Below are 13,502 nucleotides of genomic sequence, written 5' to 3'. Positions count from 1 at the left end.
CTTATTCATTCATGGCCTTAGTCTGAGGTTCTTCCCTTCTGTGCATATAGTCTCTAGGTTTGCATGCAGTATTTTATTACTCGTTAATTAATTTATAGTGATTTAACTTAGTTTGGGTGTCAGAATTGATATAATTTTGACTCTTAAAAATAAAGACCCTTTCTCTTTCCTCTGAATGGGATATACACAGAGATGGGGCAGGTTTCTGTACGTGTACATGGGAAATGCATATATAATATATTTTTATTTGAGAGCTTTTTCTGAGGCCATTAGAGATATTTTGTGTCCCTGATAGGGAAGGGGAAAGAAAGGGAAATGGAAAAGTTTTTTTTGTTCTTTAAAGTACGCCTCATTTTAGGTTATTATAGCTGTCAGATATTCAAACCTTCCTTGCAGTTACCGACAGTGCTTTATGTAATGATTTTGAATAAGCAGAGGGCCTTTGTGATTCCTTGTGTTAATTGAGGATGAATTCGTTGTCTTTTTAAAATGGGTTGTAGTTAAACCTACAGAATAACGTGTTTGTCATTAGGGAACCTTGCTTATTATAAGACTGTGTATTTTTGGAAACGTTTGAAAAGAATGAAGTCCATGCAAGTATAATGAAGTATAAATGTCTCGTAGAAGGTATGTAGTAATTATTTCTAGTGTCCTTGTGAATGGAGAAGTATCTTCTTTAAAAATTAGTGATAGTGTTAAATGATGCCTTAAAAACTAATACTAATATTGAATCACCCTTTTTTGAAAACTCTTAATTATCACTAAGAATTTTTCTCCTTTTCTTTGTTTTAGAACTGTCTTGGTTTACTTTTGTAAACGTGGTTGTAATCCACATGCAGCTTTTCAGTGTTCTGTAAAGTTTGTAAGATTTGCCATCCATCTATTGTGTGTTTTCTCCTTTGTTTCCCCCAGTGGTAAAGCGTTGCTTCTGTTAGATACATTTGTCATTCATGTGTTCAGAAATCTAGTATACCCCAGGTATCTCTCCTGTAAAGGGTAAACGATACTATGTATCTGTATTTATAAGAATTATCTATGCACATTGCCTTAGGGTCCTGCTGGATCATACAGTATCTTGCCTTCCATACATACAAAGGGGATTTGTTGGGTGGGGGAGTTGAGTAGAGAGGAGGGTAGAAAATGAAGAAGGCACTAATGATTGAAAAATTTTAACCTTACAGGAAAATATTGGTCAAGTTGAATATATATTTTATTTATTTATTTTTGAGATTGACTCACAGTATAGCTCAGGCTAGCCCATAACTCTGTGTGGTCGAGGCTGGGCTCTCAAACTTGGCATTCCTTCTGTCTCATCCTCTGAGGTGCTGAGATTACAGTCATGTGTCACAATGTTTGGCCCAGAAATTATTTTTCAGAAAGCTGACCATTATAATTATGCAAAGATGTGGGCTTTAATATGATTGTATAGAAAATTCTGACCCAAACTTTATTTTTCATCAAAATAAACTTTTGAGTTTAAGATGTTTATCCTTGAATAAAATTCTGTATACTAAATATTCAGAACACTGAAAATATGTTTATATTGTTATCTTTTGTTTTGCATCCTTACTAAAGAATGTGGTGTTTCCAATATTTCAAAAAGAAACTGCTTTTAAATAGGCTGAAACATTGACTATAAAATTAATTTTTGGCTGGGCGGTGGTGGCACACAACTTTAATCCCAGCACTCGGGAGGCAGGGGCAGGCAGATCTCTGTGAGTTCAAGGCCAGCCTGGACTACAAGAGTGAGTTCCAGGAAAGGCACAAGGCTACACAGAGAAACCCTGTCTCAAACCACCCCCCTCCAAAAAATTAATTTTTGTTCTTTTTTAAATTTTTGAGGCACTAGATGGCTAGCATGGAACTAACAGAAATCCACCTGCCTCTGCCTCCTGAGTACTGGATTAAAGGCCATCACACCTGGCCTAAAGTGGGAAAAAATTGTGTGTGTGTGTGTGTGTAAACTTTTTTTTGCATGTGCATTACATTTTTTCTTTATTTAAATTTTTTTGTGTGTGCCAGATCATATTTTATTTAAATTATCAGAAACCATCTGGGCAGTGGTGGCACATGCCTATAATCCCACCCAGCACTTGTGAGGGGCAGGGGCAGGCAAGCAGGATCTCTGAGTTCAAAGCCAGCCTGGTCTACAGAGTGAGTTCCAGGACAGCCAGGAGGCTACACAGAGAAACCCTATCACACACACACACACACAAAACAAAAAATAAAAAACAAAAACCCAGCTAAATAAGACTTTTTTTTTCAAAACTAATATACAATGATATTTACTTTTTTTTTTAGAGTTCTATATATGTTTTGACCATGTTCAATCCCCTACCAACTCCTCTCAGTTCCAAGCCCAAATTCCTACCCATATAACTTCATATCCTTTAATGGAAATAATGTGAATGCTAACTTTAAGTTAGGGTTTAGAATATTTTAAACTATGAGTAAATTATCAATGAGATGATTGGCAGAATGTTTGTATCTGTCTTTTTCCTAATCTGCCACCCTAAGAAAAGTTCTTCCTTCTAGAACTGGGTGAAAGCTTACTGTTTTCCCATTTCTGTTCTGTCCAGTCTATAGTTTTTGTTTGTGGGTATATGTCTGTGTACCACATGCACATCTGGTGCCCTCCGAGGCCAGAAGAGGACATTGGATTCCCTCGAACTGAATATACAGTTACGAGCCATGATGTGGGTGCTAGGAATTGAATCCTTGGTCCTCTGGAAGAGCAAAAAGGCTCTTCACTATATTTTGTGTGTGTGTGTGTGTGTGTTTGTGTGTGTGTGTGTGTTTGTTTTTGTTCTTTTTTTTTTGTTGGTTTCTTTTTTTTTGTTTTGTTTTGTTTTTGGTTTTTTGGAGACAGGGTTTCTCTGTGTAGCTTTGCACCTTTCCTGGATCTCGAGTGCTGGGATTAAAGGCGTGCGCCACCACTGCCCGGCTCTTTACTACATTTTTATTGTTAAACTATCATGTGATGATTTACCTACAATGATACAATGATAAATGTTGTGATTTTTTAAAAAAAAAATCTTCTGTTGGCGCAGGCCTTTAATCCCAGTATTCAGAAGGCAGAGGCAGGCTGATCTCTAAATTCCAAGCCTAGTCTACAGAGTGAGTTGTAAGACAGCCTGGGCTACACAGAGAGAGCTAGTCTAGAAAAAACAAACAATCTTTCAAACTGTTTCTTTCGCCTATTTAAAAATAAAAGCCCCAGATTGCTTACCCTTGCATATAAATCCTACTAGTTTTGCTTCCTAATTTTCTAGTCCATTTTTTCTTCTGGAGCCCATCATGGCTTCTATAGATTTTTCTTTTTTCTTTTTCTTTTTTTTTTTGCTGTGACTTGAATGTATGATTTTGTCCTCCTATCACCTAAATGGTCACTTGTCAAAAGTTTATATATGTTTCAAACTCACATCAGATGTTTTTTTTCAAATCCCCAAAATATATATTCCCTAGTGCTCTTTGTTAGAAGATGTCCTTCCTTTTCCATTTCTTTTTTTTTTTTTTTGGTTTTTCGAGACAGGGTTTCTCTGTGTAGCTTTGCGCCTCTCCTGGAACTCACTTGGTAGCCCAGGCTGGCCTTGAACTCGCAGAGATCCGCCTGGCTCTGCCTCCCGAGTGCTGGGATTAAAGGCGTGCGCCACCTCCGCCCGGCCCTTTTCCATTTCTTTTAGAGTACTTCTTAGATGGAATTTCTTTATCATGTTTCTAGTGGCTGCTGCATTTATTTATGTATATTTTGCCCTATGGAATTATCTTCCTACTTGGTTGGAAGCTTCTTAGCTTGTTTAGGGTCTTGGAAGTAGAAGACAATTTAATCAATGTATGTTGAACTAATAGATAACTAAGGAGCACTATTTGTTTCTAGATTTAGGTGCTTTTTGCTTAAAGTTCTTGGCAACTTCATTCCTTGGCTATTGCAATATCCTTACTTTTGAGTTAGTTTATTTCTTAGGGCTCTTAATTGGAATATTATCAATTTTTTTATATATTTTTATGTTGATTTTAGTCTGAACTATAAATGTAAAAGTTTGTACCTATTATTGCCTTAAAAACTGTCTTCCAGCTGGGTGGTGGTGGTAGCGGTCCACACCTTTAGTCCCAGCACATGAGAGTCAGGTGGATCTCTGTGAGGTCGACACCAGCCGGGTCTACAGAGAGAGTTCCAGGACAGCCATAGCTACACAGAGAAACCTTGTCTCGAAAAACCAAAGAATTGAATCTAAATAGGAGCTTAATATCTTTTTGAAAAAATTAATTGATTGATTAATGTGTATGTGTTGGTGTACCTGTGGCAGCTAGAGGACAGTTTACATGAGTTGGTTCTTTTTTTCACCATGTGACTCCTAGAGATCAAACTCAGGTTGTCAGTCTTGGCAGCAAGCATCTTTACTCACTGAATCATCTTTGTGGCCTGGATTTGATATTTTAATGTTTCTGTATTTTCTGGCAGCTGTAGAGATACTATTTACATGAGATGTAAAACTACCTTCGAAATGTTAAGATTAGGGTTAGAAATACAGTTCAATTGTTAGAGTGCTTCTCTGTTATATAGGATACCCTGGGTTTGATCCCCAACATAAGGTAAACTGGTAGAGGTAGAAGATGAGGTTGTCAGGAAGATCACAGCTACACAGTGAGTTTTGACTAGCCTGGAATAAGAGATCTGTCTCAAAAAAAGAGAACAAATAATATTAAGAGTTTTTTTTTTTTGTTTTTTTTTTTGTTTGAGACAGGGTTTCTCTGTGTAGCTTTGGTGCCTGTTCTGGATCTCACTCTGTAGACCAGGCTGGCCTTGGACTCACAGAGATCCACCTGCCTCTGCCTCCCAAGTGCTGGGATTAAAGTGTGCGCCACCACCGCCCAGCAATATTAAGAGTTAGGGTTGTGGGCTAGGCTGGCAAGATGGCTCAGCAGGAAGAAGTTCTTCCTGACAGTGTCTAGCCTGATAGCCTGAGTTTGATTCTTAGGATCCACATGGTAGGAGAAAACTTCCATAAGTTGTCTCTGATTTCTACCTCTGCGCTGTGGCACATGTGCCCCCCACATACACCTGTGCGGACACATGCACTAAGTAAATAAATGTAAAAAAGAAAAGAAGAATAATTAAGCTGGATGTGGTGGTGCATACTATTATCCCCAGCATTTGGGAGGTAGAAGGAGGAGGATCTCTGTGTTCAAGGCCAGTATGAGCTACACAGGAAGTTCCAGGACAGTCGGGTACATAATAAGACCCTGTCTCGTAATGTCTGGGGGGCACTCACCAACCTAAGACAGAGCGCCTGTGTGGCCTGGGCAGGTATCTCCATGACGGGTAAGGTGACCTGCTGATGTCCCACACAACCTAAGTCAGAAGCTCATTTTTTAGTAAAAGGGGGACCTGTAGGGCCCTGGCCCCTGTTTTTGGGTAACTGTTGCCTTGCTTGCTGACCTTGACCTTGATATCCTCCCCTATGCTAATTCCCTGCCGGGTTTCAACCTCTGTGTATCCTGCATAATGGGCAACATCGGTTGTGAACTTCTGCCCCTCAGGGTTCTCCCATTGTACTGTAAGCCTGTATTTAAGACCTCCTCCCTCCTTCAGTAAATGGCATTCAGCATTAAACAAACAAACAAACAAAACAAAAAAAACCTCGGGAACTGAGAGGCATGCTATCAGGCCTGCATGCACTCTCTCCAGCAACAAGCATCACTCTCCCGATTTGACAACAGTCTAAACACAACTTCCAGACATAATTAAAAGACATATCAATAATCCTGCTTAAAAAAAAGACCCTGTCTCAAAAGCAAAACAGAGAGAGAGAGAGAGAGAGAGAGAGAGAGAGAGAGAGAGAGAGAGAGAGAGAGAGAGAGAGAGAGTTTTAAAATAGTGGCACACACAGAATAAACAAACAAAATATGGCCAATAAGTATCTTGCTTACTCCTGAAGTGCATATGTGTATTGGGGTTACTAGCCAAGCAGTTGCTGATTAGGCTCTCAGAGAGCCTCATCTTTGATATAAGAGCTATTGTAGGATTGAACTATACATGATTGATCCTAGAGTCATAGGATCAACGTTTATAGACAGAGCTCAGATGAAGCCTGAGATTGGTGGCATATACCTTATAATCTCAGCACTCAGAAGGCTAAGGCAGGAGGATCCAGAGTTCAAAGCTATTTTGGGTTACTTATCTTGGGTTACTTATTCTACTTAGGAAGAATAAGAAGAAAAGGCATGGTCCATAAACTCAACACTTGAATTTTGACATTAATTTTAAAAAAACTATCGGCACCACGCTCATACCCAATACCCAAAGAGGCCAGAAAAGTGCATTAGATCTTTTGGAACCCAGGAATTAGACAGTTGTGAACCATCATGTGGATGCTAGGAATTGAATTCAGGTCTTCTGCAAGAGCAGCCATTACTCTTAACTGCCAAGGCATCTATCTCTCCAGCCCCAAACATTGTTATTATTTTGACTGTAGAAAAATGTAATGAATGATTCCTTTTTTGGATTAAATGACAGAGCTCTTAAGACTCTAGACCTTTTTGGTTCTCACCAAGATAATTTTTGAAATTTTATCTAAAGTAGCAGTATTTCCTTAATAGTTAATTAGATTTTTTTTTTACATTTATATATTTATATGTGTGTGTTTGTGTGTATACATGAACGAATGTGTAGGGATCCGTGGTGCTCATGTGGTGGGCAGAGGACTCAATCCTAGGAGTTGGTTCTCTCCTTTTACCATATGGGTCCTAGGGATCAAACCCTGGTTGTCAAGCTTAGTGGACTCTGCCTTATCCACTGGGCCATCTCACTGACCTGAAAATTAATATTTTTAATTATTTGTCAAAATACAAATATAGTAATGTCTAGAAAAATAGTTTGTGCTGGAGCTACGGCTCAGGCAGAACACAGCAAGTGTTCTGCTGAGTATGTGCAAAGCTCTTCGTTTGATTTCCCAATTCCTGCTTCCCAAAGTTTTCAGTTTCTTTTGTCTCAGTATTCTGGTTCTTAAAAAGTGTTGAGAACATCAAAGAACTTCTGTTTAAGTGGATCATGCTTTTGTTGTTTAAGAGTCTGTGTAGCACAGGCTAGACTTGACTCACTGTGTATGCCAGACTCTCTTTAAATTCATGGTAATCTTACTGCCTCTTATCTCCTTCGTGCTGGGATTAGAGGAATATACCAATATGGTTTTAAGCCAGTGGTTCTCAATCTGTGGGTCATGACCCCTTTGGGGGTTGCAAATCAGATATCCTGCATATCAGATATGTACATTATGATTTGTAACAGTAGCAAAATTACAATTATAAAGTAGCAATGAAATAATTTTGTAGTTTGGGAGTCACCACAACATGAGAAACTATATTAGGGTCACAGTATTAGGAAGGTTGAGAACCACTGCTTTAAATGAGTTATATTTACTGTTTTTGGAATAAAAATTCAAAAAAATAAAATACTTAATTCAAGCCAAGTGTGGTGGCACATACCTGGAATCTCAGTACTTTGGTGGTGGAGACAGGAAAATCAGAAATTTGAGGATATCCTCTGCTACAAAAGGAGTTGGACAGCAGCCTGGGCTACATGAGACCCTATCTCTAAAATAGAAAAAGAAAAACATGAATTCATTTAAAAATAATAGGGCATGACATACTAACATTTTAAAATGAAAAACAAAAACTAAAATTTGCGTGTTGATGCACTCCTTTAATCCCAGTGCTCGGGCTGCAGAGGCAGGCGGATCTCTGTGAGTTCGAGGCCAGCCTGGGCTACAGAGTGAGTTCCAGGAAAGGTTCCAAAGCTACACAGAGAAACCCTGTGCATACTGTATACCATCACACCACATCTTTAGATCGTGATCCTGTGCTAGACAGCTATCCTTTTTAAAACTCTCCAGTTTAGGGGTTGGGGATTTAGCTCAGTTCGGTCCTCAGCTCTGAGAAAAAAAAAGACAAAAAAACCCCAAACTCTCCAGTTTTGGGGGCCTGGAGAGATGGCTCAGCGGTTAAGAGCACTGACTGCTCTTCCAGAGGACCCAGGTTCAATTCCCAGCACCCACATGGCAGCTAACAACTGTCTATAACTCCAAGATCTGACACCCTCACATAGACATATCTGGAGGCGAAACCCCAATACAAATAAAATAAAAATAAATAAATTATTTAAAAAAAACTCTCCAGTTTTAGAGATTCTAGTACTGTGTGTTATTTCATGTATGTCTGTAGCTTGTTATCTTTACATGAAATCATATTTCATGAATGTAATTTCATTTATTTCTCCAATAATGTAAGCAACAACTTCTTTTTCTTTATATTTATTTATTTGAGACAGTCTCAATGTGTAGCCTTGGCTGGTCTGGAACTCCATTATGTAGACAATACTGGCCTTGAACTCACAAGAGAGCCTCCTGATTTTGCCTTCTTAGTCCTGGGATCAAAGGCATGCACCACCAACCACACTCAGCTCGATAATGTCAACTTCTTTATGTGGCTCTCATTTCATCTTTCTCTTTTAGGTGTATGTGGTGTGTGTGTGTGTGTGTGTGTGTGTGTGTGTGTGTGTGTGTGTGTGTGTGTGTGTGTGTTCTTGCTGTGGATGTACATGTCTGTGCATGTGTATGCCTATCTATGTGTCTGTGTTTTTGAAGGGTAGCAGCTGACATTGGATGTGTTCTTAGTTCACTCCCTTCCTCTTTCCTTCATTGTTTGCTCTTCCTTCCTTCCTTCCTTGAGGCAGTCTCTTAGTGAACTTGGAGCTCACTGGTTGGGTGAACATGTACCCCCTTCCTTGGTTAAGCTGCTGCACCTGGCTTTTATGAGGGTGCTGGGAATCTGAACTCAGATCCTTATGCTTGCGTGGCAAGTCCTGTGAGTGACTGAGCCATCTCTCTAGCACTTGGTTCTTATTTTTGTCTTCTTGTCTTAATATCTGGTGCCCAAATATTTTGTTAATCTTTTGTACTCAACCAGTTTCATTTAAAATGTTGATATTATAATGAAAATTTATTTTAATGAAAGAAATAATTAAAAAGTGCATTACTTTCAGCAAGATTTTATAGTTTGGATTAAAGCTTTTTTTTGGAATTGAGAAATCAGAAGTGAGTAAATGTATTTTTCAGAGTTGTTAAGTTAGTGTTATAATGCGCAAGGCCAAATGGAGGCTTATGCCACCCAATATGTTATGCCAATTAGCTTCAGAATATGTAGAACTTGACATGGTAAGATCAACTATCTAGCCCTATTAAAGACCACTTTCCAATTTTCTTGCTTTTATGTGGTATATTTGTTATATGTATTTAAATATCTATTTATTTTTATTTTAACTGTATGGGTGTTTTGCCTGCATATGTGTCTGTGCACACATGTGTGCAGTGGTCTCAGAGACCAGAGGAGGATCACTTGAAGCTGGAGTTATAGAACTGTCTTGTGGGTGCTGGGAATTGAATCCAGGTCCTCTGGAAGAGCAGCAGTGCTTTTAACCATTGAGCCATTTCTTCAGCCCCTGATTGTGCATATTTACACGTTTATATAAAGTAAGAAGATCATCTCTTCTAATAAAAGAGGCAGTAGTAGTCCAAGTTCAGCCCATCAAGTCATACGATTGTGCATGGACCACATCAGTGTGGGATCTACCCTGTGATCAAGTGTTGAAGAGTGAGAACAAAGCCAGAGTCAGTACCATCCACTGTTATCTAGCCTTGGGTGTCCAGAGCATGTAGCCATGTAATCTTGAATTGTATTAATTTTAAAATTTATTACTATTATTACTTTTTTTTTTTTGAGACAGGCTTGGTGGCAGACACCTTGACTCACTGACTCTGTGTAGTCCTGACTATCCTGGACTGTGTAGACCAGGCTGACCTCAAATTCACAGTGATCTGCCTGCCTCTGCCTCCCAAATGCTAGAATTAAAGGTGTGCATCACCACATCTAGCTAAAATTTTTATTTTTAAACTTATGATAAATCCATCATGACCCAAGATTTATAGTGGTTATATATTGTTTTTAGAAAGACTTTATTGAAACTAATTGATTTAGAGTCTGTTCTTTTTTCTCTTATATTTGTTTTACTTTGTGTGTGTGTGTGTGTGTGTGCGTGTGCGTGCGTGTGCGTGCGTGCGTGTGTGCGTTCGTTCGTGCGTGCCACACATGTGGAGACAAAGGACAGCTTTCAGGAGTTGCTTCTCCTCTTCCACCATGTGGGTTCTGGGGATCAAACTCAGGTCCTCAAGCTTGGTGGCAGGCACCTTGACCCACTGAGCCATTTCTCTGTCCCTAGAGTTTGTTTCTGTATTTGACTTTTTTTTTTTTTTTTCCCCAGATAGGGTTTTGCTATACAGTCCTAGTTGGCCTAGAGCTTGCTACAAAGACTAGGCTCTCTTCAACTCCCTAAGATTTGCTTGCCTCTGCCTCCTGAGTGCTAGCATAAAGACATGCACCCCGTGTCCAGTCTGTATTAGATTTTTTGAATTTCAGTTTTGTAGTGGGGACACTCGGTGGGTTATAATTTATTAGTAAGCATTTTTTTCTGCTGTTGGGATATGTTTCATAAAAATAGTTACTTTTTTCAAGGGCCAGTTGCATAGCTGCTTCAAAATGGTGAAAGAACCAAAATTTTACCTTTCCATGTAACAGGCTTCAGGGTTTGTTCATTTTAGCAGCTTAACAGTTTCAGTAAAAATCTCATATTTTGTTCAATTCATATACTGCTCAAGTCTTCTGTGTTTGAGATTGACTTAACCTTCAGTTTAGTAGCCAAATGGTTGCAGTGATTCCAACAAAGTCATACATAGCTTCTAAAGGAGGGCGGACATCTGCTTCTGTGCTTCAGTTTCCAGAGAGGAGACTCCAGAATCCATTCCCAGACTTCTTTCATGTCCTTTTGTACAGAGTCAGGTCATGTGCTAGTTCCTGAACCAATAACTGTAGATTACCCTTACACTAATTGTGTCCCTGAAGGTGAAATGGTGTTGGTTTCCCCTAAGGCATACTGTTTAACCTGGAGGAATTCTGTTAGGAAGAGGAGGAAATGGATGCTAGGTGAGCTCTCAACAGTGACTATGATTCAGAAAACCATACCTTTCTTCAAGATTATTTTTATGTTTGTACATAAAAAGTCTTAGGAAGTTATTTGTTCTCCTTTTTTTTTTTTTGGGTTTTTCGAGACAGGGTTTCTCTGTGTAGCTTTGCGCCTCTCCTGGAACTCACTTGGTAGCCCAGGCTGGCCTCGAACTCACAGAGATCCGCCTGGCTCTGCCTCCCGAGTGCTGGGATTAAAGGCGTGCGCCACCACCGCCCGGCTTGTTCTCCTTTTTTAGAACTAAAATTTGGTGATGGGAAACCCATTTTCACTTTGTAAGTTAGAGTTCACAAGGCCAGATAGCATAGATTAAGAGTTGAATAAAAGGACAATAAGGTGGGTCAGTGAAGAAGGGCATTTGCTACCAAGCTTGATGACCTGAGTTTGATTCCTGGGATTCCCATGGAGTTGCTCTCCAACTCCCACGCTTGTGCTGTGGTCTTCGAACACACAAATGAGTAAATGATTCAAGAACAAAAAAAGAGGGGCACTGTGAGGTTGCTTGTTGTGCAGGCCTGATGACCTGAGTTTGATCCCCAGAACCCACATAGAGGTGGAAGGAGAGAACTGACTCCATGAAGTTGTCCTCTGGCCTCTACACTCAATTAGTACGCCCAGTAAACTCTCTGGGTCACCAAGTTAACAACAAACAAACAAAAAACAGCAAGTGTTTTTGTACATGCTTTTTGTTTTTTGGTTTTTGGAAACAGGGTTTCTCTGTGTAGCCCTGGCTGTTCTGGATTTTGCTCTGTAGACCAGGCTGGCCTCAAACTCAGAGGCCTGCCTCTGCCTCCCGAGTGCTGGGATTAAAAGTGTGCACCACCACCGCCCGACCCTTTGCATATGCTTTTAATCCTAGCACTGTACTGGGAGGCTGAGGCAGGAGTTTGAGGCCACCCTGAACTTCGTTGTACCACCCTGTGTCTTGAAGAAGGAGAAAAAGAAAGTAAACTGTAAGATCTTTTCCTGTTTTCTTGTCAGTTACTATAAGATGGAGGTAACTTCTCTGGGTGATGCTTTTCTCAGTTGAGGAATATTAGGTCTGGAATAAAGTGTATTTGTATAGCAACTAAAAATGTGAGAGAACATTGCATAATTATAAACTTTTTTTTACATTTTAATTTAGGATGTGTGTATATGTCTCTGTGTGTGTCTTTGTGAATGTGTGTGTATGCATGCATATGCATATGGAGATAAGAGGACAATTTGTGGGAGTTGGTTCTCTCTACCACCGTAGGGTAAGAGGTACCTTTACCTATTGAGCTGGGTTGGGTTATGATTTGAGTACTAGCCTTAAAAACTAGGACATTACTATAAAGTAACTTATAGATTATATCTTTTTTTTGGTTTTTCAAGACAGGGTTTCTCTGCTTTGCGCCTTTCCTGGATCTCACTTTGTAGACCAGGCTGGTCTCGAATTCACAGAGATCCTCCTGCCTCTGCCTCCCGAGTGCTGGGATTAAAGGCGTACGCCACCACCGCCCGGCTTAGATTATATCTTTTAATTAAAATATTGAAAAGGTTGTTTTTCTCTCCAGTATGTTGGAAACTAGAGTCTGTATCATAGGATGTTTAAGAGAGATGGCTTTGGAATAAACTGCCAGAGTTGATAATATGTCTCTGCTACTTGTTAGCATGTATCTCTGGGTAATTTACATGTATTGTATTTTCTGCATATAAAAAAATGGAGGCGAGTCTGGGGTGATAGCTCCATTGGTAGATTGCTTGCATTAACAGACATAAGGACCTGAGTTCAGTCTCCTAGAATCCATGTAAAATATCTGGACGTGGTGGTACATGCTTATAACCCCAGCCTGCTCTTCAAGCCTGTATTCAGGTACCTGTACACACATGAACATATACACTGCAGGGGTGGTGGTGGTGGTGGTGGTGGTGGTGGTGGTGGTGGTGGTGGTTCTGATCCTTCAGTAGGGTTACTGTGAAAGTGTATTGCACGTGTGTGTGCAGATGTATGTGCATGGTGTTCATATGAAGGCCAGAAGGCAGCACTGGCTGTCTTTCTTGATTGCTTTCCACATTATCTCTCATTGGACCCAGCACTCACTGATTAGCTAGACTGGCTAGACAGTGAGCTCTAGAACCCCTCCTGTCTCTTCCTCCCAGTACTGGGAGTACAGGTATGTATTGCCATGCCAGGTTTTCACATGCATGCTGGTGACCCAAAGTCAAGGTCCTCATGCTTGTGCAGCTCACACGTTACCCACTGAGCCATCTCCATAGCTCCTACTTTTGTGTATTCAGTGAAATTTTTAACAAATGTTTGACTGCCAGACATTGTTTTAGGTGCAGCAAGTGAGAAAAACAATAAGCTTCATGTGGGCATTTTGGAATGAGGGAAGAGAATCGACAAATTCATAACTATAATACATAGTAATGTGATAAACACTATAAAGTAAAACCAAAGTAC

The 13,502-nt window shown here is 39.8% G+C and overlaps 1 protein-coding gene across 4 annotated transcripts in view; it reads left to right on the top strand.

Annotated features, from left to right (window-relative positions):
• Pik3r3 (phosphoinositide-3-kinase regulatory subunit 3) overlaps positions 1-13,502 on the top strand; it is an 88,412-nt gene that overhangs the window by 1,606 nt on the left and 73,304 nt on the right. Inside the window, exon 1 of one of the 4 annotated variants that reach the window (XM_052715930.1) lies at positions 489-627. The exons of the other annotated variants lie outside the window; for them this stretch is intronic. Within the exon in view, the coding sequence (XP_052571890.1) occupies positions 603-627 (25 nt within the window). The 5' untranslated portion in view covers positions 489-602. Of the gene's footprint in view, positions 1-488; positions 628-13,502 lie in introns of those variants that run through there. 4 annotated transcript variants of the gene reach the window in all.

Source organism: Peromyscus californicus, unplaced genomic scaffold (genome assembly GCF_007827085.1).
Source record: "Peromyscus californicus insignis strain IS unplaced genomic scaffold, ASM782708v3 Scaffold_5__1_contigs__length_169319896, whole genome shotgun sequence".
Taxonomy (NCBI): domain Eukaryota; kingdom Metazoa; phylum Chordata; class Mammalia; order Rodentia; family Cricetidae; genus Peromyscus; species Peromyscus californicus.
This window is presented reverse-complemented; position numbering and strand designations above follow the sequence as displayed.